The 23,424-nt window shown below is 42.8% G+C and overlaps 2 protein-coding genes across 13 annotated transcripts in view; one reads left to right on the top strand and one right to left on the bottom strand.

Annotated features, from left to right (window-relative positions):
* Window positions 1-257: 257 nt before the first annotated feature.
* Window positions 258-11,105, bottom strand: LOC309436797 (transmembrane protein 126A-like). 10 transcript variants are annotated; one of them, XM_082046302.1, is made up of 8 exons: window positions 10,933-11,055; window positions 10,707-10,778; window positions 10,502-10,611; window positions 9,824-9,872; window positions 8,346-8,470; window positions 5,236-5,429; window positions 4,728-4,842; window positions 258-3,014 (listed from the first exon to the last, which is right to left on the bottom strand). In XM_082046302.1, the coding sequence occupies exons 5-8, from the start codon at window positions 8,459-8,461 to the stop codon at window positions 2,810-2,812; spliced, it is 630 nt and encodes a 209-aa protein (XP_081902428.1). In that variant the 5' UTR covers window positions 8,462-8,470; window positions 9,824-9,872; window positions 10,502-10,611; window positions 10,707-10,778; window positions 10,933-11,055; the 3' UTR covers window positions 258-2,809. The 10 variants fall into 10 exon arrangements, with proteins under 10 accessions (XP_081902428.1, XP_081902424.1, XP_081902423.1 ...); XM_082046298.1 differs by lacking the exons at window positions 10,502-10,611; window positions 10,933-11,055 and adding an exon at window positions 11,088-11,105; XM_082046297.1 differs by lacking the exon at window positions 10,502-10,611 and having other exon boundaries at window positions 11,028-11,067.
* A 20-nt stretch (window positions 11,106-11,125) lies between these two features.
* LOC309436836 (disks large homolog 1-like) overlaps window positions 11,126-23,424 on the top strand; it is a 64,886-nt gene continuing 52,587 nt past the window's right edge. For all 3 annotated transcript variants that reach the window (XM_082046380.1, XM_082046381.1, XM_082046382.1), the window contains exons 1-2: window positions 11,126-11,356; window positions 11,900-12,977. In XM_082046380.1, coding sequence (XP_081902506.1) covers window positions 12,959-12,977 — 19 coding nt within the window. In that variant the 5' untranslated portion in view covers window positions 11,126-11,356; window positions 11,900-12,958. The remainder of the gene's footprint in view (window positions 11,357-11,899; window positions 12,978-23,424) is intronic.

Here is a 23,424-nt window from a genome sequence, read left to right as displayed (position 1 = left end):
TTTTTCCTCTTTTTCTTCTTGCTTTGAGTGGTTCATTACAGTAAATGGGAAAACAGAAAGGGGAAAATGCTGTTGCTGCTGTCTGTGGGGGGTCATCTGTTGGAAAACAAGATAAAATGGATCAGGGTATGCAGGAGAAATGTTCTTACTCACCTGTCTTTCAAATTAATTTTGTGTTGAGGACAAAATGAAGGTGTTATTCCTTGAACTGAAGATAGAGTTGTACTCTCAGAATCACCACTCCTTGTATTTTACAGTTGTTTTTCTTTCTTAATATTTTATTGATGTGGATGTCTTTGATCAATAATCCACGGAGGCGTAGAATACTTAGATAAATGCTTCTGTGGTCTACTGGCATCTTCCTCCTTTCTGTCCCATTTTTAGGTTCTGAAGTTTGATGACTAGTTAATAATGTGCTGTTAAACCATAATCTTTCATCAGATTGTTATTTCCATGCTCAACACTGGAGTGTAACAAAAGGTTTGTGGATGTCGCAGGGACAGGACCTATTTAAAACTCCAGAGTGAGCCATGTGCAGTAGCCTTTGATTTCCATTAATTTTAAATGCTTTATCTGTAGAGAGCAGTTGAAATAGCGTGCTGGCTTTCTAGCACCCAGGCATTCTAGTGAAAGCAGTCTGCAACATTGCTTAAAAGTGTGAAAAGATGCTCACGTGCTCTGCCTTTTTGTCCTCCAGTTGTAGAAAATACAGTTCAGCACTGAAATTTGGTTTGTTGAACTGTACATACCACAGAACCAAGTGCCGTCAGGGTTAAACCGCATGGCTGCGCTACCTTCATTTAACAGTATTTCTCCACCTGACAGCCACTTGAAGAATGTTTAGTGTTTAAACAAACAATTTCATGCACGGTTCTCTGTTAGTCCTTTACAGTTCAACTCCAGTGCTGTGACTCTTAGTACCCTGTAAATTAAATTCTCTCTCTTTCCCCTGAATAGTGGAGCAGCATCAAGGAGGAAAAACCAAATCGGTGTTTCTGCATCTCTAGATGCCTGGAGAGAGGATCTCAAAGGAAATGTAGGGAACCATCCTCCAACACTTGGCACCTCTTGGTACTCCCTGATTAACAGATTTCTTATGTCACTTGTCAAAACTGCAATCAGTTTTCCCTGTGAAACCCAGAGATCTTTTGCAAAACACAAAGCCTTTTGTAAATTTACCAATGTTTTTTAAAAAACTGATGTTCTCTAGAGCTTGTAGTTAAAGAGATTTTCTGCTAGAATCAACAATATTGTTGATAGTGTTGTGTTTGCTATTAGGCTATAGATATATAGCCTATAGCTATATAGCTCTATATACCTATATAGCTCAGGGATATATTAGGTATGGGGGTTGTTCAGACAGGCTCTATGTTTAAAGAATGTCTAAAATTGTATGTTGACAGTAGCCGATGCTACAGTTTTTCACTCAGTCTAATGGGATACACAGATTTAGAGAAATAATTCTGCCTTTGCTCATTAGCAGGAGGATGCCAGGAGCTGGAGTGGGCTGGGCACGGGGAGATGAGGGTGTCATTTGCAGGGGGCTGTGGAATACATTGTAATGTTGAGATTCAGCATAAAAAATGGTACATATAGATGATACAATTAGTGCTTTTTTGGTTCTTGTCTACAGCTGGTCTCTTTTTGCAGTAGTTTAGACCTGGAGTAGTCAGAAGTCCATCAGTTGAGGTTGTACATTAGACACATGCCATTCTTCAAAAAAAATGCAGCAAAAATTGTGATGCCTAGTCTGCGACTGGCTGGTTTTCACTGAAACAGTAAAGGATGCAACTGAAACCTGTTTTAACTCAGATTTTCCAACGGGGAGGCAGCATTTGTGAGCAGTTTGGTACAGCTGGTAGGAGGCCAACAACTTGTAAAAGCTCATCCTTTCACTTTTTGAGCTGTACAAGGTGCATTGTGCTCAGCCTATGAAAGGGGGAACAGAAGCAGCGTTTCCACATTTCTGTGAGGGCACTTCTTCACAGGCCAGCGTGCTAGAATTTACTGACAGCATCTTGGTGTCCTGCAGAATTTTGAAGCAGTTTCAGTCTTTATTCTTTAACTTACTTTTGAAAATTTTTTGTTTTCCTCCTAGTTATTCAAGGAGAATTAGTGTACAACTGAAAGGTTTCCTTTTTTATGAACACACCACCTTTCTTGCCTGAGGATTCTATAGCTGACCTTTGACATGACCAATGCTGAATACTTAAAATACCTATTTGCACTTTGTATATTCGTCAGTTTTGATGGAAACAAATATTGGTCTTTGCAACTTACTAAAATCTTAGAAAAATACTGTGATAACAGCATTCTCTCCAATGCACAGAGTGACCTTCGGAAGAGCCTGAATGGGGTCATCTCATGCAAAAACTTCTGTGCTAGCAGAAGAGAGGAAAGTTCAGGGAGAAAAATACTCAGATTTCGACAAATCTCTGGAAAAACCTTGCCCTGACCCCTCGGCCCCACCTTTTTTTTTTTTTATGACTGTGATTTGCATTATGAAGCAAAGACCCTTTTATACAGCTCCTAAAAGATGTAGCATCACCTTAGAGCCAAACACTAAGCATGCAATATAAATGTTTTTTTTTTTTCCTCATTTCCAGAGAAAACCACCTGTCCTTACAAAGCTGTTATTCGTGTGTATACTCTAAACTGGACATAATGAAACACTTCACTTGCATTTAAGTTCAGAACTGAGAAGAATGACAATGCAGAGTCTTTAGGTTTTGTTTTTCAATTAAAAATGACTGCAAGCACCAACTTCTTTCTTTGTTTATTATGGTTATTTATCCAAAACGGATTAACTTCATGCTTCTAACTCTTCAGGATCCCTCCTAGTGTTCATTTGCTCCAGTATTTTGAGGTATATTCCATGATGTTTAGTGGCAAGATATATTCCAGTTAGAGCCTGTACAAGTACAGCCCAACTCATCTTTCTAAAGACAGGCTGAGCAACTGTGAGCCAGAAGCGAAACAGATTTTCTTTCCCTGGCAAGGGAGATGACGAATACCTAAACAACATAAACAGTGGTAGAAACTTTGTGTCATGACAAATATTTAGGTAGCTATTCATTCTCTCCTTCCAAGTTAAATTCACCTGGTGGGACTGAGCTCTCTGGATAAATGCCATAAACCATCCTGACCACAGTACTGATGTCTCACCATCCCCTCACTGCTCTGACCCAGTCCACAGAATTCCACCTCCCAGGGAGTTGGGCTGCTGGGTTCTGCCCCGTGTCGGTCACGTCTCTTGACCAAACCGCCAAGCAGCACTAAGCAGCGATCGGCACCACTTGGCAGGGCAGCAGCCACCATCTGGTGTACCCAGGCCACAAAAGTGATCAGAGGGTTGGAACAGCTCTGGTGGGAGGACAGGCTGAGAGAGTTGGGGTTGTTCAGCCTGCAGAAGAGAAGGCTCCAGGGAGACCTTATTGTGGCCTTTCAGTACTTAAAAGGGGCTGGTAAGAAAGATGGGGACAGATGTTTTAGCAGGGCCTGTTGGGACAGGACAAGGGGTAATGATTTTAAACTAAAGGAGGGGGGATTCAGGCCAGACATGAGGAAGGAATTTTTTTACACTGAGGGTGGTGAAACTCTGGCCCAGGTTGGCCAGGGAAGTGGTGGATGCCCCAACCCTGGAGATGTCCCAGGTCAGGCTGGACGGGGCTCTGAGCAACCTGATCTGGGTGAAGATGTCTCTGCTCATGGCAGGGGTGGCACTGGATGAGCTGTGAAGGTCCTTTCCAACCCAAACTGTTCTGTGATTCTGTGATCACGGATGGCTTGTCAGGTTCCAGCTAAACCCAAGTGCTTTACAGTGTATCAGTTTGCAGATCCTGTTACACTTTGGAGGCTTCATGTAGCTCTTACTAACTGTGCCTTGTAATGACAAGACCTTAATGCAAATCCCCTTCCATGTACTGAAAGCCTACAATAAGATCACAGAATCACAGAATGTCAGGGATTGGAAGGGACCTCAAAAGATTATCCAGTCCAATCCCCCTGCCAGAGCAGGAACACCCAGATGAGGTTACACAGGAAGGTGTCCAGGTGGGTTTGAATGTCTGCAGAGAAGGAGACTCCACAACCCCCCTGGGCAGCCTGTTCCAGTGTCTGTCACCCTTACTGAGAAGTTTTTTCTCAAATTTAAGTGGAACCTCTTGTGTTCCAGTTTGAACCCATTACCCCTTGTCCTACTGTTGGTTGTCACCGAGAAGAGCCTGGCTCCGTCCTCATGGCACTCACCCTTTATATATTTGTAAACATTAATAAGGTCACCCCTCAGTCTCTTCTCCAGGCTCCAGAGCCCCAGCTCCCTCAGCCTTTCCTCATAAGGGAGATGCTCCACTCCATCATCTTTGTTGCCCTGCGCTGGACTCTCTCCAGCAGTTCCCTGTCCTTCTGGAACTAAGGGGCCCAGAACTGGACACAATATTCCAGATGTGGTCTCACCAGGGCAGAGTAGAGGGGAAGGAGAACCTCTGGACCTACTAACCACCCCCCTTCTAATGCACCCCAGGATGCCATTGGCCTTCCTGGCCACAAGGGCCCAGTGCTGGCTCATGGTCATCCTGCTGTCCACCAGGACCCCCAGGTCCCTTTCCCCTATGCTGGTGTGCATCGACTGTAAATCCACAGGATTTAAACTGAGAACCGAAGATTTGACCAACAAATCTTTTGAACAAACAAATACACTTCACTCATTTCAAGTTGACGAGACGTACCTGGCTGCCAGGCTGGCGTTCATGGGGAGAGCCAGGAACACTGGGTAGAGCCCACCCACAGCAGCCCCTATCAGTCCACCTCTGACCACGGTGCAGACCTCGCAGCTTAGCTCACCTGCGTGACAAGCGATAGTTCACTGTCAATATTCACATAGTTCAAGAATTTATCGCTTCAAAGTTGATCTTCAAGTGAAATCATACAGATGGGGGAAACCTGACTGCTTTGTTGCAGTCACTTTTACATGACTGCGTGAAAAATACTAAAAATCAGTGATGCGTAGCAGAATTTTTTAATAAACATAAATACACATACGTATCTCCTTTCCCACTCAACTTCAAGGACTCCCTGCTGCTCCTTGTGTTACATAACCTGTTTTTCAAACCCTGCTTTACAAACTGATGTTTTTCACCACAGCAGGTCAGCAGAGAGGAAAAGCTCCTCTAGTGTTACATTGTGTGCAAAAGCAAAACCGTTCTAGAAAAAGACAAGGAATAATGAGGTTTTTACCTGAAAATAAAGGTTCACGCACAAAAACTTCATAAACTGCTGCTGTTGAAAGAAACGGAATAACAGCCATTGGCAAAGCAGAGATGAAGGCAGCTCGTCTGACGTGGAGGATGTTCCTGAAGAAGTTATTTCCTGCTAAGCCACATAAGCTTGAGTTTGCTGCGAGGAAGTATGATCCATGGTTACAGAGGTTCCTGTGAAAGAAGGAAAGTTGCTTCAGCAACTGAGAACTGTAAAAAAAATGGTTTACTCAGCGCTACAATTCACTTCTGAATATCCTACAGTAAGAGGTCAAATCTCTTGCTGTAGGTAAGGGTGTAAGTCTTGCTGGTGCAAAATGGAGAGTAACTACTTTCAAAAGCAACCAGTACAGCATCCTTTCTGTATGTCCAAGTTTACACACACCTCAAGAATGAAGTGACAGAAAAGCTAAGCAGCTTTTTCTACATTTTTGTTTTAATTATGGCTAATGGAAACTTCATGAAATCTGCTCTCCTAATTAGGAAGTTTCTAAGGAGAATGTTTTCCCAAATGAAACTTTTAAAAATGTACATATATAATCCTGTATTCATCCTTGTTTCTAGCCTGCTTATGCAAAAGTATAGATTTAGTTTCAACAGAAGAGCTTATAGGAGAGATCAGGTGGGACAACAGAGACCTGGCAATAACCATCTCGGGCGCTGCTGGCAGAGCATTTGCAGTGATCCTGTGGCCTTCCTCACATACGTGGAACACGGGAATTTAAGGTCCTACCTTGCTGGGAGGTCATACCAGTTAAAGGTTAAATTCTGGTTTACAGAACTGGAGCTTCTCTTTTTCCCTTTATAACAGGGGGACTGGATTCTGTTCTCTACCATGTTTTTAACACTGTGTTTAGAGCAGCTACTCGTGTTGCAATCTGCCACACGGTGAAGGCAGAACAGAATGAAGCCTGGTCAGAGACGGTCAGCATTTAATATCTCGACAAACAGCTTCCACTTGAGTCCATTCCATCACAGCAGGTAACGCAAGAGAAGGAATCAAAAACCGTGCCAGTTTTACAAGCCTGATAAACAGCTTATGGTTGATTTCATTTGCCTCACACAGGGAAGTTGTGCATTACCTGCAGCGTTATACCTGCCATAAACAGTTAGTGGAAACAACTCTTTGCTTCAGTTTTTCACAAATCTAAATTTCCCAGAACAATAACTATTGCCAGGCAAAGCCATTAACTGGAAGGCACTCCAATTCTGAGGCTGTGCCAATATTACTATATGAAAAGTGTATTTTTAAAATGCATCGTAAGTTGGATTTACCACTAACACCCCAAGGAAAATAAAATCCTTAACCGGTCACAAAATTTACGCTAGGCCAAATGTCATATTTATTTGCAAAATTGTCAAATTGCTAAGCCATTTACCAATTAAAATATGTGATTTTTTAAAAATCCACATGTTTAAAACTCTTCCACATTTTAATGCTTAGAGTAACATTAAGCACTGACAAACCATTTAAAAAAGAGACTTCAGAGACGTAGGTGCTAATTCTGCAAAATCTAAACCATCAAAACCACCTGACATCAGTGACACCAACTATTTCTCATTTTCGACAGGAAAGTACCTTCATTCTTGGTTCATAGCAGATTTTCAAACCTGAAAACAGGCTACCAACAATACCATTCTGATACTGTATAGGAGAACTTGTCTGGTCAGATCTCTCTTGCCCTTTTTTAGGAGTCATGTTTCTTTTCTTGGGGTTTTAAAAAGAAAAGGGCTTTTTTGCTTTTCAAATCACCATTCTCCCAATACTGGCTGTCACTCACAGAAATGTCCCCAGAGTACAGATTCTGCAAACCAGCCATTTCGTTCCATTGGTATATTTAAAATCACAGGCAGTGAATTGCACGTGTGCGTATACATACGCGTAGAGGGCCGCGACTAAAATTGAGCAGCATATCTGAGAATCCAAACTAGAGCACATGAACGTACCCAGGACCAACGGAATCTGCTCAGAGTTACTGACGTACAGAACTGCTACGCTGCAGGTAAGAAAGGGAGAATGGAATGATTGGGTGGTATTTTTTTCTTTAAATACTAACTCCCTAGTTTTAAAACCAAGAACTTTGTTGAGCAGGAACTCTCAGCCTGGCTGCAGGATGCTTCCTCTTCCCTTCCATCCACCAGCAATCTCCCCTCTGGATATACAAACTTAAAGTCCTGTCAGGGCAGTTTAAAATAAAGCTGCACACCCCAGCACCTATTTCTTTCCAAAGCCCAGCAGTCCCCATGTACCACAGTCTCTACAAAGATGTTCCAACCTCACCACTGAGGAACCTGCCTCCCCGTGGGCTCCTCAGCATTTCTGGGGAAGGGGAAGTGTTATAAGGTCAATGTGAGGGTGGCAGATCCTACACAAAGCTCTGACTCTAATGGGAGGGATAAAACCTCAACCTTACAGAACCAGCTCAGGTTCAGTGAGGTTTTGCAGTGAAATGCAGTATCACAAAACACAACAAGACTGTTTGCGAGGCCCAGAAGGCATTTAGCTGTTTCTGTGCTGCGCGGAACCCTGCTGATAAGCCCGCACGACTCCGGCTGATTTGTTCACCGCCACCTGGACGCCTCAGCCTCGCCTTCCTGAAAGGGAGAGCAGCGCACAATGAAATGCAGGAACTGGCAGGTTGATGCTCGCTCAGTTCTGGCCCCAGGCCAGCCCTGTGGGACACAAGATGACTCCTGCAGCATCACAAGAGTATCTGCCTTATGCTCTCCAGCATTTCAGTTTCCTGGAAGATTTATCAGCTCTAGCACAGGGCTGGACGAACGCTCAGAGCCAGTCTGGGCTGATCAGCCATCCCACGACCTTAAGCACTGGGGAGCATGTGCCAGAAACGAGGTGAACAGGACCAGAGATAACAGTGAACTGACCATATTTAAAAAACAAACAAACAAAAAAACCCCCAAAAACAAAAAACCAACTTTTCTGTTCTGGACAGGAAAATGCATCTTCACAATTATATATTTTTATAACTGCAAGGAAGATTTGCAATTCAAGAGTAAGGGAAAAGAAAAGCCTCCAAAAGACTTGAAATGTTTGCTGCACTTATCTTCATTTATTTTACCAGCACTTACTGATCCGCTTTAGGAAGCTCATTGAATATCTTTTGTATGATTTCCATCCGCTTAAATCTTTCCAAAAATAGTCTTTGCTGCGGAGTATCTGCTTCAAGAAATTCTCTTCCTGTCATCTTGAAGTCCTGGATCATACGGAACAAACAAACAAATGCAATCAAAGTTACACAGCCCCGGCACGTATCAAATAAACATTCAGACTTTTTTTGGCACCACGCAATCACAAATGCATTTCCTACTTTTCATGGCAGACTTTTCAGATGCAAAGGGCACAATCCAGCTACAGGAATCTATGATATTTATGACTACACAAACTCTACCAAACTGCTTTCTTCAGTGATGTTGCAGCTGTGCTTTGGCAGTTGCTCTGAGCCAACTTAAAGCACTCGCTGTGATGAAAATGGACCATCTAAATCTCCAGATACTCCTGCCCAAGCACCTCCAGCCCTGGGGCCACACAACAGCTTCGATCAGGAAACACAAAGGTGAAAACTGCTCAGAGGAACCAGCCAGATCACCTTCTAACACAAGGAGCCCTAACGCCAGCAGCACAAGGGAAGGCACTAACAGGACAACAGCTTTTGGCAATACTCCAGGTTTAAATTGAATTAACCATCAAATAGAAATAGGAAAAAATAAATCCATAGTTTGTAAAGATTTAAAGAAATAATGAACGTATCTCCTCTCCTTTTATATTCCACAGCTAAGGACACTCTTTATTGGTACTCTTAGCCAGAGACATATTGAAGTCAAAGTGTACAGCTGTTTATGTGGCAAGGTTTTGGTAGAGGGGGCATACATGGGTGGCTTCTGCGAGAAGATGCCAGAAACTGCCCCTATGTCCAACAGAGCCAATGCCACCGGCTCCAAGATGGACCCACTGCTGGCCAAGGCTGAGCCCATCAGCAACACTGGTCAGACCACTCTCATAAAATATTTGAGAAGGGTTAAAAACTGCTGCAGAACAGCAGCTGAGAGAGAGGACTGAGAATATGTGAGAGAAACAACTCTGCAGACACCAAGGTCAGTGCAGAAGGAGGGCAGGAGGTGCTCCTGGCAGCCTGTGGTGCAGACCATGGTGAGGCCGGCTGTCCCCTGCAGCACATGGAGGTCCATGGTGGAGCAGATCTCCACCTGCAGCCCAGGGAGGACCCCACGCTGGAGCAGGTGGATGCCTGAAGGAAACTGTGACCCTGTGGGAAGCCCATGCTGGAACAGGCTCCTGGCAGGACCTGTGGCCCCGTGGAGAGAGGAGCCCACACTGGAGGAGGTTTGCTGGCAGGACCTGTGACCCCGTGGGGGACCCAGGCTGGAGCAGCCTGTTCCTGAAGGACTGCACCCTGTGGAAGAGACCAATGCTGGAACAGTTCATGAAGAACTGTCTCTCTTGGGAGGGACCCCACACTGGAGCAGGGGCAGAGCGTGAGGAGCAGCAGAGACGTTTGATGAACTGACCACAACCCCCATTCGCCACCTACCTGCACTGCTCAGTGGGAGGAGGAAGAAAAATCGGGAGTGAAACTGAGCCTGGAAAGAAGGGGGGAAAGGTGTTTTAAGATTTGTTCTTGTTTCTCATTATCCTCTTCTGTTCAGTTGGCAATAAACTAAAGAGAGAGACTGCATCTGGAAAATTGTGTCCAGTTCTGGCCCCTCAGTTCCAGAAGGACAGGGAACTGCTGGAGAGAGTCCAGCACAGGGTAACAAAGATGCTGAAGGGAGTGGAGCATCTCCCATGTGAGGAAAGGCTGAGGGAGCTGGGGCTCTGGAGCTTGGAGAAGAGGAGACTGAGGGGTGACCTCATTAATGTTTACAGATATATAAAGGGTGAGTGTCAGGAGGATGGAGCCAGGCTCTTCTCGGTGACAACTAGTGATAGGACAAGGGGTAATGGGTTCAAACTGGAACACAGGAAGTTCCACTTAAATTTGAGAAGAAACTTCTTTTCAGTGAGGGTGACAGAGCCTGGAACAGGCTGCCCAGGGAGGTTGTGGAGTCTCCTTCTCTGGAGACATTCAAACCCGCCTGGACACCTTCCTGTGTAACCTCATCTGGGTGTTCCTGCTCCATGGGGGGATTGGACTGGATGAGCTTTCGAGGTCCCTTCCGATCCCTGACATTCTGTGATTCTATTTTCTCTAAAATCTAGTCTGTTTTACCTGTAATGACAACTGGTGAGTGATCTCTCTGTCCTTATCTCAACCCACAAGCTTTTCTTCATCTCTTTTCCCCCCATTCTGCTGAAGGGAGTCAGCAGCTCTGTGGGCACCTGTTAAACCTTAAATTAGTGATTCAAATGCTTTTTTCTTGATATTTTTTCCCCAGATGAAAGTGTCCCAGATTTACTCTGCTCATCATACTTACCTGAAGTTTCTTTTACAATCCGAGATCGGCGGGGCCTGCTCCTGTCTTCAGTCCTCTTGCTTCCACCCTGCCCTGGAAGAGGGTCCCCAAATCTGTTCTTTACGTCAACCAGATGGACATGACGTCACGGGACTCCCCTCCCCCAGTCCCCGGGTTTTAGCCGCCACCGACAGCCGTTAGCGGCCGTTACCGACGACCGTTAACCCGCTCAGCGCCGCCCCCGTACCGCGTTCGCCCTCACGGCCTTCCCGCCAGGGCCGGGCTGTGAGCTGCCCGACCTTGAGCTGTCCCGGCAGCGCCGCCGCTCCCGCCCTTACCGACCTGCTCCCACCGCCTACAACATGGCTCCTCACGCCCCGCTTGTGGGCGCCGCCATCTTACCCGCCCACATGACCCAGAGCCTTCAAAGGACACCTTTGATTGGGTTTCCCCCGCCGGCCCAGCATGGCGGCTCCCGATTGGCTGTGGGCCGGCGGGGCGGGAGGTCAGCGCCCGGCCCGGCGCTCGTTGCTAAGGGCGGCGGATGGCGGCGGCGGCGGCTCCTCCATGGAGACGGGGCTGAGCGGGGACCCTGCAGCCGGCGGCCGGGACGCGGGGACTCCCCCTAGCGGAGCGAGGAGCCTTCGATGGGGGGAGGCCCAGTCCTCGGGGTAACCCGCTGACCCCCTCCCCTCAGCCCCGCGCCCCTTCCCGCTTCCCCCCCTCAGCGCCCGCATCGACCCCTTACCTCTCACCCAGCTCCTTCGTGCTCCCCATCCCGCCCCCTCGCCGCGGTCGTGTTTCCCTCCGCCCCGCCTCCACCCCCTCCCTCAGCGCCTCGGCCCCTCAGCAACCGGCGGGAACCGTCCGCCCCTCCCAGTTCCCCTCACCCCGTCCCGCACCGACCCGGCCTCGGGAAGCAACAACCGGTCCCTTTCGGGGCGGGAGAAGCGAAGTGGGGAGGGGACAGACCCCACACAACCCAACTGTGAACGGGAGAGAGCGAAACCAGAGCCGCCCCCTCCCCCCCCCCCCAACAGCAGTTCCCGTCTCCTGAGGAAGACGATGCAAAGCGGAGCCCTGTCCTGTGCGGGGAAGGGAAGCCTGTGGAGCTTGTCCGCCTTTTTCATACTTTTTCTACACGAGGAAAATCCAAAAAAATCCATCCCGTTTCTGTTTCTCTCTCTTTTTTTTTTTTTTTTTTTTTTTTCCAGAAAAAGGGGGAGAGAGACTGAGAGAGGCTCGTATTGAAGCCAACCAGCTGCGCCTCTGAGCGGGAAACCCTGGACCGATCTCATGGCTTTTTATTTCCCTAACACCGCATTATCTCTGAAAAAAATGAACGTTTTGTGAGGCTCGTCCCCTCACTCTCCTCGTCCCTCTTTCACGAGGTGGCTGCTGTGCGAGGGAAGAAATGGCACGAAGTAAATGATTCCAGCAGAAAGCAAATCTGCTTTGCCAAAGTGCCCAGTGAGCAGCAGCGCTGTCACTTTAATAATTCCAGGTCAAGGGATTGCTTTCCTCGTTTCCAATCCTCTCTTTTAATACATGGGAGGATCAGAGGGACATTAAAGACCGTAAGGCTGGGTGGCTTGCAGATAATAAAAATGAAAGTGACTGGCCAGTGACTTCTGTTGGGTAAGAGGGTGATGTTTGAAGGCTGTTGTCTGGTGAGGAGAAAGGGACCTTTCCTGTCTGCTGTGTAGTCACCTAATACATAACTAGCAAAATCCATTCAAGAAGTGAGAGAAGTTAAAGAGTCACTTTGGATTGTTTTTGTCTTCCTCCTTATTTGGATTATTTGGGCGTTTTTGTCCTGCAAATAATATGTTTTTCAGCATGTACAGGTGGAGTATTGAGACAGCTGCCTAGAGATGGACTGTGCCTTAATTGTATTACATAAAATCTTTTAATTTTCAAACTTAGCTGCCCGAAGAGGAGTTATAATAAGGTTTTATATTGACGAGGAACATTTTCTTTTGTATTTTTATAGATTCAAATATATTTTAAAGAAATTGAAAACATCTAAAAAAAAAAAATCAAAAAGCTTCTTTTTTTTCCCCTTTTTTATTGTTTCTGGGAAGCATCGGAAGACCAATACAAGAAAACAGCAAGTATTGATACAAATGAAGATTGAAGCTGCACTTCCTAACTGAACTGTAACAGTGTTTTGCAATAGATAGCCAGTTCCTGACCTCGCAAAGTGTTCCAGTGTTACATCGTTAATACCTGTTAATAAGTGCTTGCAACCAGATTCAGAAGTAGAAAGAAGAATGCCAGTCAAGAAGAAAGGTGGGCTATGAAGCTTCATATCTCATTTTGCATCTTCATTTTGTCAGAATGTTGATTTCTAGTACTTACAGTTTCAAATTAAAAGTGTTTTAATGGGGGCTTGAAATTGTTGTTCTTTTGCACTGAAAAATGGGAGAAAAATCTGCACGCTTACAATAATTTTAGAAGTGTTGTTATGCCATGTTTTAAGCCTTGTCATGTCAAATTTTGTCTCAAATAGTTATTTTGTAAAGATCAGCCATCAGAGATCTTGAAGAGGCACCAAGACAAAAGCTTGGCATTTAATGTTGTGAGAAGCCTCTCTTACAAACGCTAATGAATTTTAAAATCATGGGTTTAGTCTATTATTTATTCTCCACATGTTTGGCGGATAAACATCAGGCATCAGTAGCAGCATAAATAAATCACGAAGTTTGAAGGCTAATTTTAAATAAAAGTTATGAGAGTTGGGTTTTGAAGGCGATTTGAACGTGTTTTATTTAAACGAGATTTCAACTAACTTTCATTCCCATGATACAATATAAAAGTATTAGTACTATATTTATGACATCGTATGGCAGCACTTAAGAAAAGATGATCAGCCTTACATTTTGCCTCCTGAAGTTTGTGATTGTAGCAAGTGTAGAAACAGCTTTGGAAAATGTGGTTTCCTGTGTCCAACAAGAGTTGGGGAATATACGAGGTCAAATTCTTACTCTGAAAACACTTGTAGACCTTAGGTTATTTCTGGTTCCCTGCAAACATGACACTGATTTGAAATTTCAGAATATGCTAATAGAATAAATGGCACGTGAACCTTTTCTATTCACCTGACCTTTGTCTTTGGATCTGAAATATCCCTGATGATAACAAAACCTGGAGGAAGGAGCAAAAAGTGAATGTTACACAACAGAAATGGGGACATAGTTGATGTGACTATAAATTCTTTTTCTTGTTGGAATAACTCTTCAGTATCAGTTATGAGTTAACATTTACTATGTAAATAATGCTAAAAACACACGGATTACTAGAATTATTTTTGTGCAAAAAAGCAATACAAGGGAATTTGTGGTTGTGTTTTAACAGATGACAGTGTAGAAATTAATTTTCAAAATGGGATTGTTTTAATGAATCGTGTTGTCATTCATGTAATTGCTCACAATTGTGTGTAGTAAATACGGGAACATGCATGGAGAAGCACCATCCCTTCATCATTCATCCTGCTGCGCTGTAAACGTGTCACCCTGATGTCCTGGTGAGGTTTGCATCCTCCACCTGTTTACAGAAGGAAAATTAAGACTGTCTTTTCATATTTTAAGTCTTAATCCTGAATTAGGTGGTTTACACTGAGGAAGTTTCTGTGCGGGATGTTTAGCTGTAATTCAGTTTCAAACTATTTGCTGCAGGATTTTTGGGGTGAACTCCGATGGGCTCCTTTGTGCAGGAAGTTAAATTGGCAACCACAGCGGTCCCTTCTGGCCTGAAAAATCTGTGGATTTCCTGTTTGTTTCAAGCCAGTCTGGGTCAGTCTTAATCAAGGCTTTATTTTCTTCATCTGTCTTATGAGGATATGTATTTTGACAATTTCAAAATATAAACTCAAGAGACCAAAATATCCTCCTTGAAATACTTGAAACTGTCGCATCAATTGATATACTGAAGTTACCAGCGTGAATGTATTTGAGTATTAAAAAATATTGCTAAAAATGTTTTTAAGTACGTAAATTACAGGGTTAAAAATGTTAGTCAATCAGCAACCTCACTGCTATTTTGAATGACTTTGTCTAGTCCATGCAAAGGACTTTAACTTTCTAAATGTAATTAAAAGCATGCTGGAAACTATAATTTTTTAAAAAATTGGCTATTGTTACAAATAATCCATAATACTCCTATGAATATTAGGGTGATTGAGGGGATTTTTTTCCTTTTTTTCCTCCCCCCCATCTATTTTCTTTATGCTTTTGACAACACTTTGTGTCTAACTAGTTTTGTATTTCTGTTGATTTATTTTCCCTTTCTGGCCTTATGTATTCGGGAATTCGTGTCTACTGTCTTCCCCACCCATGCCATCTGCAGAAATCCTGGTGGGACACTCTTCAAGGCTGTGCTAAAGTGTGTATTTCAATAGCAGTATTAAGGACAGGATTATCCCTCTCCCTTTCTGTGTGTTGCTATTCCGGATTTGATCAAAATATTCTCCTAAAATCAGTCTCGAGACAGAGAAAGCTGTAAAAACAAGTTTTAAAATACCCTGATATTTATCAGTGGAGGTTGTTACCAAACACTGCTTGCTTTGGCATTGACCGGTTCTGGGTCTTTCCAAAGAACAGTGAAGCATTTTGAGAGTTTGCTGTTGAAAGAGCTCTCACATCCAGTACTGGTCTTCACATTTCACATAACTTTGGACCTAATTTATACTTTACTGCTTTATACGATGTCTGCCATCTTGCTTTTAAAAATCTAGGCCTGTTTAGTCAGGAAAAAGATAATTTACTTAAGAGTAAAAATATATAACTTTAGAGGCAGCATTGATTTCTTCTGGCTGTGAAAAGAAAGGTTCCTGCTTCTGATCATGTTTGTGTCAGGATGTGATTGCCTGATGTGCTAGAGGGAAAGGATTTTGTTTTCTCACTTCATTCTCGAGGGAAATAAGGCTCCACATTCCCTGGAATATTCACAGAGTTGGCATGTTTGCTCTGAGTCTCAGGAAAAAAAAAGGCAAGGCTGGAAAGGGAGAACGGAGTCCCCTGCAGATGTTGAATGTGTTCCCTTTAGATAAGGGGTGAGACTTTGTATGGATTATTGCACTATTGCTGCGTGATCAAACAAATGGCCGTTCTCTTTGGCTTTTGGTTGCTCATCTTTCACTTAAGTAGACTTAAAATTTTAAATCGAAGCAGGCTTTTGATTTTAGTTACAAAATCACCTGTTGGGCGGTGCCATTTAGAGATGGTAGGGGGTGAACAAATTTGAGAAATAAATTCATTATTGTTGCTTTTTACTTTCACCAACAGACTAGAATAAGTTAGAATACAACTATTCATAACAGACTGATGGAACTTCTTGAGGAAAGCTTTGCTTCAAAGTAAGGTAGTACCACCATACCGGAGAAGTGAAGTGAGGTTTTTGCGTGTTTTTTAGATGTCTTCTCTCCCTCCCCAAGTTATTTAGCTGACTTGATTTCTGTTAACTGCAAGGGACTATATTTAGATCTGTAATTACATATATTTTGAATTCCTCTATGGAATAGTTAAGAGCATAAAATGTTACTGTAATTCACTCATGTCTTTCACGGTGGTGGAAAGAACTAATTAGCTCCATGCTCCTCCGCGGTGGAGACCAGATTCCAGTTTTGGACCCCTGCTTGTGGTTCACATGGAGATGGCAAGAACCCCACATCTAGATGCCTGGTTGCACATGTGCTTCTAGACTAACCCTGTCATCATCTTTTCACATCTAGTTATGTCTAGGCAGTAAAAGATACTTGAATGCTGGGATTTATACTGCACTCGTCCCACTTTCTGTTTCTGACAGTGAGAGGAATTGTCTCTTTAGCCAGCTGATAAAGGCACGCTGATTCTGTTTGTCATGGAACAACTTTTTTCATCATACCTCTTATATAAATACTTTCAAGGCTATGTTTTATTGAGCACATCATTGTCAAGAATTAAAAAGAGTCTCAGGCTGATCCCATGTGGACTTCATGTGTGCCATTTAGAAGAATCTGACAGATAAGCTTTATGAAATGCTCCATTCTGTGGTGGGAATGCTAAATTTATGTGGCTGCTCTGTTGAAAGGACAGGGTCTAAAACCAGCCCAGCAGGAACTTATAAAGCTAGGACCAGCCAAAGCTCAGTCCCATTACTGCCCTGGAGTTCTTCCTGCACCTGATTCTGTTTAAACTGGCAACTTCTTTTTAAGTAACAAAATTTAGGTTCATAACGTTTTATGTTCAAAAATCTTAGTGAATGTAATTGTAGGCTCCTTACAACAGAAAATCAAGCGTGTATTGGAGATTTTAGTTTCCCTTTTACTTTTAGTAAGTCATTGGTATTACAGGCGTTTTGTCCTTTCAGTTGCTGAATAAGTATTTTGAAATAAGTACGTGGCTAAAAGGCCACTTTTTCACCCCAAATTCTATCCAGCTGTCTCTCAGATTTTGCAGTGGATGGGTGGGGAGCAGTGTGAAGCTGTAGGTTATGTTTACAGACTGTGCAAAGAATATTTTTCATTTTTCAAGAGTTAAACAAGCAACAAAATATTGCTTTCTAAACTTTGCCAACTTTCGTCATAAAGCTTTGATTTAAAGATGTAGCTGCTTTTATGGCAGGAATCTTCTTCCAGCCAGACATCGTTTCCTCTGTGAGAAACTGAGATATTTATATTTGTATGTATAATACAGAAAAAGTCCTTGTTATATCAATGCAGGCTGTAAAGCTAAGTGGACTTTGGACTGGGAATAGTGAAATTTATATTATTTTTTCAGCTCTACCATTGTCCTGGTATTTATAGAATCATAGAACCATTTTTGGTTGGAAGAGACCCTCAGGATCATCAAGTCCAACCATAACCTAAATCAAGCACTAAACCATGTCCCTAAGAGCCTCGTCTGAACATCTTTTAAACCCCTCCAGGGATGGTGACTCCACCACTGCCCTGGGCAGCCTGTTCCAATGCCTGACACCCCTTTCTGGGAAGAATTTTTTCCTAATATCCCATCTAAACCAGATGTTATCAGCTGTTTAATGCAGATCTGTCCCGTTTTAATGAACTTACACCTATGCAGGAGGCCCAACTTGTTGTCCTGGAGGGCTTCTTTGGTCAGCAGAGAGAGATCCACCTTCCAAGGGCATTTTAACCCACCTAAGGTTTGTGTTGTCTTCTTGATAATTGTCATCTCCTCTTTCTCCATAGATCGTGGAGGGAACACAGGGTAACCACATTAACTCACTTGCCTCAGTCAGACAATGTCTCAGTCTCATATAAACTTCAGTGGAAAAACCATCTCCTTAGCTGAGATATTGAGAGCTGACGCTGTGTGTTCTCTGAGTGCTACAAATTAACACTATTCATTATTTTGCTGAGAAAAAGTTATAAATTATTTTACTGTTCGCCACTAGAACTGAAGTCAGCCATAGTGTTGATACAGGCACAAGAGACAGCTGTGCATCCTCTCCTTCATTCCTGTTGAGTGCATATTGCACACAGTAGAAATAGTGGTGTCTTGCATTGTAAGCTATTTTTTTTTCCTACACATCCTCTCCTGAATTTGTTCCAGATGGCCAAGTTTGATGTCAGAGGGTGACCATGGAGAAAAAGCTGAATTTGTAACTAGTGGCCAAATGTGATAAAAGACGATTTTGCAGTCCCTGCTTCAGCAAAATGAGAAAAATCTGCCTTACTCAGATTTGCTTATTTTGGTCAGGTCATACCAGGTTCTTGCTTCTTACAGGTATTGAAGGTTTGTTTCACTGTAGTTTGTTTCACTATGGTTTGTTCTTGTATTTACTGTAGATTAAAACAATGCCAAACAACATCTTTATAAAATAAAGACCGTCTTTTCTCTGGCCATATTCATCCCAGAAGTAGCCAGCGAAGCTGCCTTGAATGGATGGGTGGTGACAGTAGTAGCCAACATACAAAATATGTGAAGAAACAACTGGCTTTTTAATCGCTGTGGTCCAGGCGAACTTTTGGTGGCATTAAACTCATTTTGCCAGGGTAAGTTAGTGCAAATGTCCTTAAATCTGTCTTCACTTTTGGGATGAAGAGGTCAATGCTTCCTTCAAAACACATTTATAAGAGAATTGAATCATGTAGAGTTTCCTGGAAAGTGAGAACCTGGGCAATTTGTAGTTTTACAAACAGAACCCCACACTTTATGTTTTATACGCTCTTCTCTCCCCTGGCTGTGGCGTATATCACTTTATGCTGTAGTGGAATAATTCAAGTCACCTTCCAATTCGTTCCTAGGTGTTGTGCATGACGATAATCCTGCCTTGCAGGTGGATGCCGAGCTGTGCTTTTAACAAAGAAAACCCCAAACCACCCCAAACAACCCCCAAAACAGACTTTGCAGATCTACAGATTCAATTGTTTAATGTCCGAAACACAGAATTAATTTTCCGTTGTCTCTTGGAGGTGTTTGGTTTATCAAGTCAGAGACTTTAGTCTAATACAGAGATTCATAAGTGAAAAGTTCCCAATCGAGTGTCAGAAAATTTGAGACCACAATGCGTATTTTGGTAATAAATAAAGGTGGTTTAATCTCATTCCATTTGTTTTTTCATCTCTAGAAAGATGTCAGTGTTACTGAATTAGTTCTGGATTTTCTTAATTCCACATTTTTTTTTCTTTCATGTGAAATAATACTTCTTTTGTATGAGCTTGGAAGTTATTTATTCCAGAACAGACATCTTTCCGGTTTCGCTTTCTGTCTCATTCCAGTTTTCACATTTAGGATAATTTTGATATTGAATTTTTTCTTAAAGCGAAAAAAACCAACAGAACAAAACAAGAGCAGCTGTATTAAGTGTATAAATTCTGACTTTTACTCTTGTAACTATATATCAAGTTCCACTAGTCTTGTGTGTTACATACAATTAGATTGTAAGCTCTTCAAAGCAGGGCTCCTTAATAATTTTTCACTGTTATGATGTCAATTTATATTTATTCTGCTGCATAAATAAGAGGTTTTCATTTGGTGCTACATCATTTTTGGGCTTTGTGGCTTCATTTTTCATTCTGTCTTCATATGTGCGTTGTTGATTTTACCATTAATATTTGTACACCTGGATTTTAATGTCGTGACACTTGAAAGGCAGAAAGAAGAAGTCAAGGTGAAGCTACTTATATTTGCAGGGTTTGTGTAGTTTTAGGAGCCTCAGGGCATCAGAATCTGCTCGCTCCGCTGTCTGAGACACAAACAGCCTGTGTAGCCAGGTCAAGAAATATGAGAATGGATCACTAACAAGCAGGCCCCACGTTACCTTTAATGTGGATGGGAAAAAAATAGCTCAGTGAAAAATATGGATGGCCCTGGTGGGGCGAGCAGCTGATCTCAGCAATCACTTAAAGCCCTTCAGTGGTTCCTGAAAATAAGTGATGTGGTGGGAAGAATCCAGGTCCCAGAGTCAGCCACTGAGAGTGAAGATGAACAGGTTATATACTAATACTAAGATATAATTGTAGTTTACACAAAGGGGTGAGCAGAGAAGGGATTTCCGTGGGATTGCAGGGGTCAGATATTCCTGCCAGGGGCACTAAAGCAGGGCAGGAACGCAGCTTGGTTTTCAAGATGCTTTCTGATAAGCAGAAGTGCTGGAGAAAAGTTTGTGATTTTATGCCGAGGCAGTCACTAACCGTTCATTATATAGTTATCCTGTTCCTTGAGTAAGTACAGGTAGTCATGTTTAAAAGAATGTATTTAAAGCGAAAAAATACGTAAAGGCAGCAGTTTAACAGAATAGATTTGTGGTTACATGTTGTAAAATCAAGTGTGAGAATACTTGGACAACGAACTTACACTGCAGCTAGTCATCATTGATAATTGAAATTTTTCTTAAAGAACCACTTTTCTGTATAGTAAATTAGACAAAAAGTCTGATTCTTAAAAAGCAAGCAAAAAAAAGAACCCAAACGCTCTTTTATTATAATCACTTCCCTGGTCTTTTGTGTGTATGTGTGTGTTTTGTTTCATAAAGTTGACGCTACTGTCCAGCTTCATCCACCAGTCTCTGTTCTGCAGCATTATTGGGTCTTCAGATGGAGTTTAGAGATTGTGCTTTAAGATAAATTTAATTCCAGAAAAGAAAACAAGAGGGTTTGGAAATGTAAAACGTGTATAAAAGTTGCAGGAGCTGGAACTGTTTAGTCTGGGAAAAAGGAGCCTGAGCAGGGGAGGGACATGACAAGTCACACAGTGTATAAGAGGCTATAAATGGAATGATGGTGGCTTGCTTTCCACATCAACATCTGGAGGACAAGGAGCAGCTGGCCTGATTTATAACAAAAAAGATGGAAATTATATAGTAGAAAAAACCCTAGAACCTTTAAGGCCTGCAATTAGATGGTGAGGGAGCTTATGGACTTGATAGGGGGTACTGGTGACTTCAGACAGGTATGGAAGAGTCTGGTTCCTTCTGCACAGCAGGGAGGTAAACAGAGCTCCTGCAGGCTCCACATGTTCATAATTTCTCAGAGAATTCAGCTGACACATCGCAGCCAAACTCCTGCCCTTCCGAGCAATCTGACTGCAGGGCATTTAGCCCTGTTCCTTGCATCGTCTGCACAAATCAATATTCTGTAACAAGAGACTGCCAGGCAACTTCTACCCTTCGATCACTACCCTTTGTGCTGGCTCTTTGTGCAGCTGCATGTGAAACCCGCTTGGTTCAGAGCTGCCTGTCCTCCGCACCCTTGGCCAGTTTCCCCTGGCATTTGGGTTATTTATTTCACGTTAATATTCCTGAGCACATCCTATTGCCCGGTTCTGCAAAATTTGCTGTGGTACTCGCATACCAGTTCTTCACATAGAATATCTGGGCCATTTCTTGTCTGCTAACAGCATCAAGGTTTCAAATAACAGCGCTTCACAACCGAACTGTTCCTAAATTTGTGTTTTGCAGGAACACAGAGAACTCACCGAGGCTATGGTGAATTTGGGGAGGTCGCACTTCTTTCTACAGTTAGTGGAGATCGAGGGCAGCTCAGAATGCAACCTTCACTTTAAATATCATTCCTTGAAAGAGTCTGTCCACTGATTAATCTTCACAGACCATGTGTCAGTGTCCTCTCTGTGCTGGTCTGGTTCCTAAATGCTGAAACCCCAGAAATAAGCCTGCTTGGTAATCCTAGAAATGATTGAACCCCCCTTTTTCTGTCCACTTGTTTTCCCTAGCAGGACAAAAGATGGGTTTACGTGTCATGCATAGTTTTAGGAGCTGTTATTTTTAAGCCTTTTGCTTGTTTGTTGTCAGTGCTCATCACACTGGGTGATAGTATTATATTTGTCACATACGTAATGCCTTATGTCTCCTCAAGGTTGCGTAACCCATATGTTGCCTTTTCTTGGTAGTTCGTCAAAGTCCTGTTGTGTATATGAAGGGCCCGAGATGCTCAGAGCTTGTGGGTTTGTACAGGACCACATATTCCCAGCCTGTCTTCCCTCTGTGCAATCTGGTAGATTAATTTGTGCCTCAAATGGATGTTTATATGTAAATATTTTATGATTGTCATTTGTCTGACAGTTTTCAAGCCTTTTGAAGCACTGGAGCCTACAGCTTGCGTTTTTCTCAACCATCTTAGTGTACTTTTTCCTTGTGTTTCTGTCTCAAATTTAACTGGCTTACACTTCCAGTTTAGAAACTTCAGGTTTTAAAATACAGTCTCATGTAGGAGTTTTAAAGCTCGGGTGTCTATACAGAGCATTGCAGACTAACAGGATTTATTCCTTTGTGTTTGCTGTTGTGTGTGAAGATTAAGAAAAGTAAATGAGTTGCTGATGGCTTTGGCTTGGATCAGTCCCAGGGCAGGTTGCCTGGACATTTCTTATAAAATATTGCATCCCCTCCCATTGAACTATAAGGACTTTTGGTTTTTTTTTTGAGTTTTCTAGAGCAGCGGATCAAATCAAGAGACCTTAAAATAATTAAGGCAGGGAAGAGTGTTTGCTCAGACCTCTGGCTCTGTTGTTGATGGTCATCTAAACTAAGGTGTGTACGCCAAAAGTAGAAGTAGTTTTTGAGATCCTTCTAAAGTTATCAAAGTTCACTGAGAAAACTTCCTTGTTCCCTTTCCCAGTGCCCTGATTGCATTTCTCACTTCTATTTTGGCTGCTGTGTTTTGCCTCCCCCATTCTTCATGTGTTTCACAGCTTCAATGCCCTACATTTTCCCAATTCTGGGTCTCCAAAAGCTGGAAAGGGTCTCCTGAAATGCGTTGGTGTGTTTTTCTTTAAAAAGACGCCTATGCCGTGGACTTTGCAAGAATATAATCAAAGTCCCTCTTAGGAAAGGGAACAGATACAATTAGAAAAAAAAAGACCAATCAAAATTAAAACCCCCTTCATCTTATAAACTTAGTTAGGGTTAGATCTCAACTAATTTTAAACATCTCTCACTGATGAAACAATAGCATTTTTCATTTGTTTTAAGTCAACATTTTACTGTTGCAGCCCAAACATCTTTTTTTCACAAATTCTGATGTGAATGCGAGGAGAGAAAAGCAAATATGATCCTAAACTTACCGACAGGCTGTGTTAAGCTTCTGACCGAATTTGTTGTTCCTTGATCCTACTTCATGCTGGTGTAAACCACTGTAAACCAGCCAGCTGTGATTTCTTGCATGTGCAAGGCAGAAATTTCCAGTTCTTGCTGAGTTTGGAATCATATTTGCTTTATTTCTCTGCATCTTCTGAGCTGTCTTGTTTCACAACAGGAGCTGGGAGGCAGGACCATGCCCTTGGGG

Source organism: Streptopelia decaocto, assembly GCF_964273445.1.
Source record: "Streptopelia decaocto genome assembly, chromosome: 1".
Taxonomy (NCBI): domain Eukaryota; kingdom Metazoa; phylum Chordata; class Aves; order Columbiformes; family Columbidae; genus Streptopelia; species Streptopelia decaocto.
The sequence above is the reverse complement of the archived record's forward strand: the minus strand, read 5'-3'. Positions and strand labels throughout refer to the sequence as shown.

Coding starts and splice junctions, on each gene's coding strand:
- LOC309436797 (XM_082046298.1), bottom strand. CDS start 8,461: ATGACAGGAAGAGAATTTCTTGAAGCAGATACTCCGCAGCAAAGACTA. Junction 5,430..8,345: donor GAGCTTCCTAAAGCGGATCA/GTAAGTGCTGGT, acceptor CTTCTTTCACAG/GAACCTCTGTAACCATGGAT. Junction 4,843..5,235: donor GCGTGAACCTTTATTTTCAG/GTAAAAACCTCA, acceptor CTTGTCACGCAG/GTGAGCTAAGCTGCGAGGTC.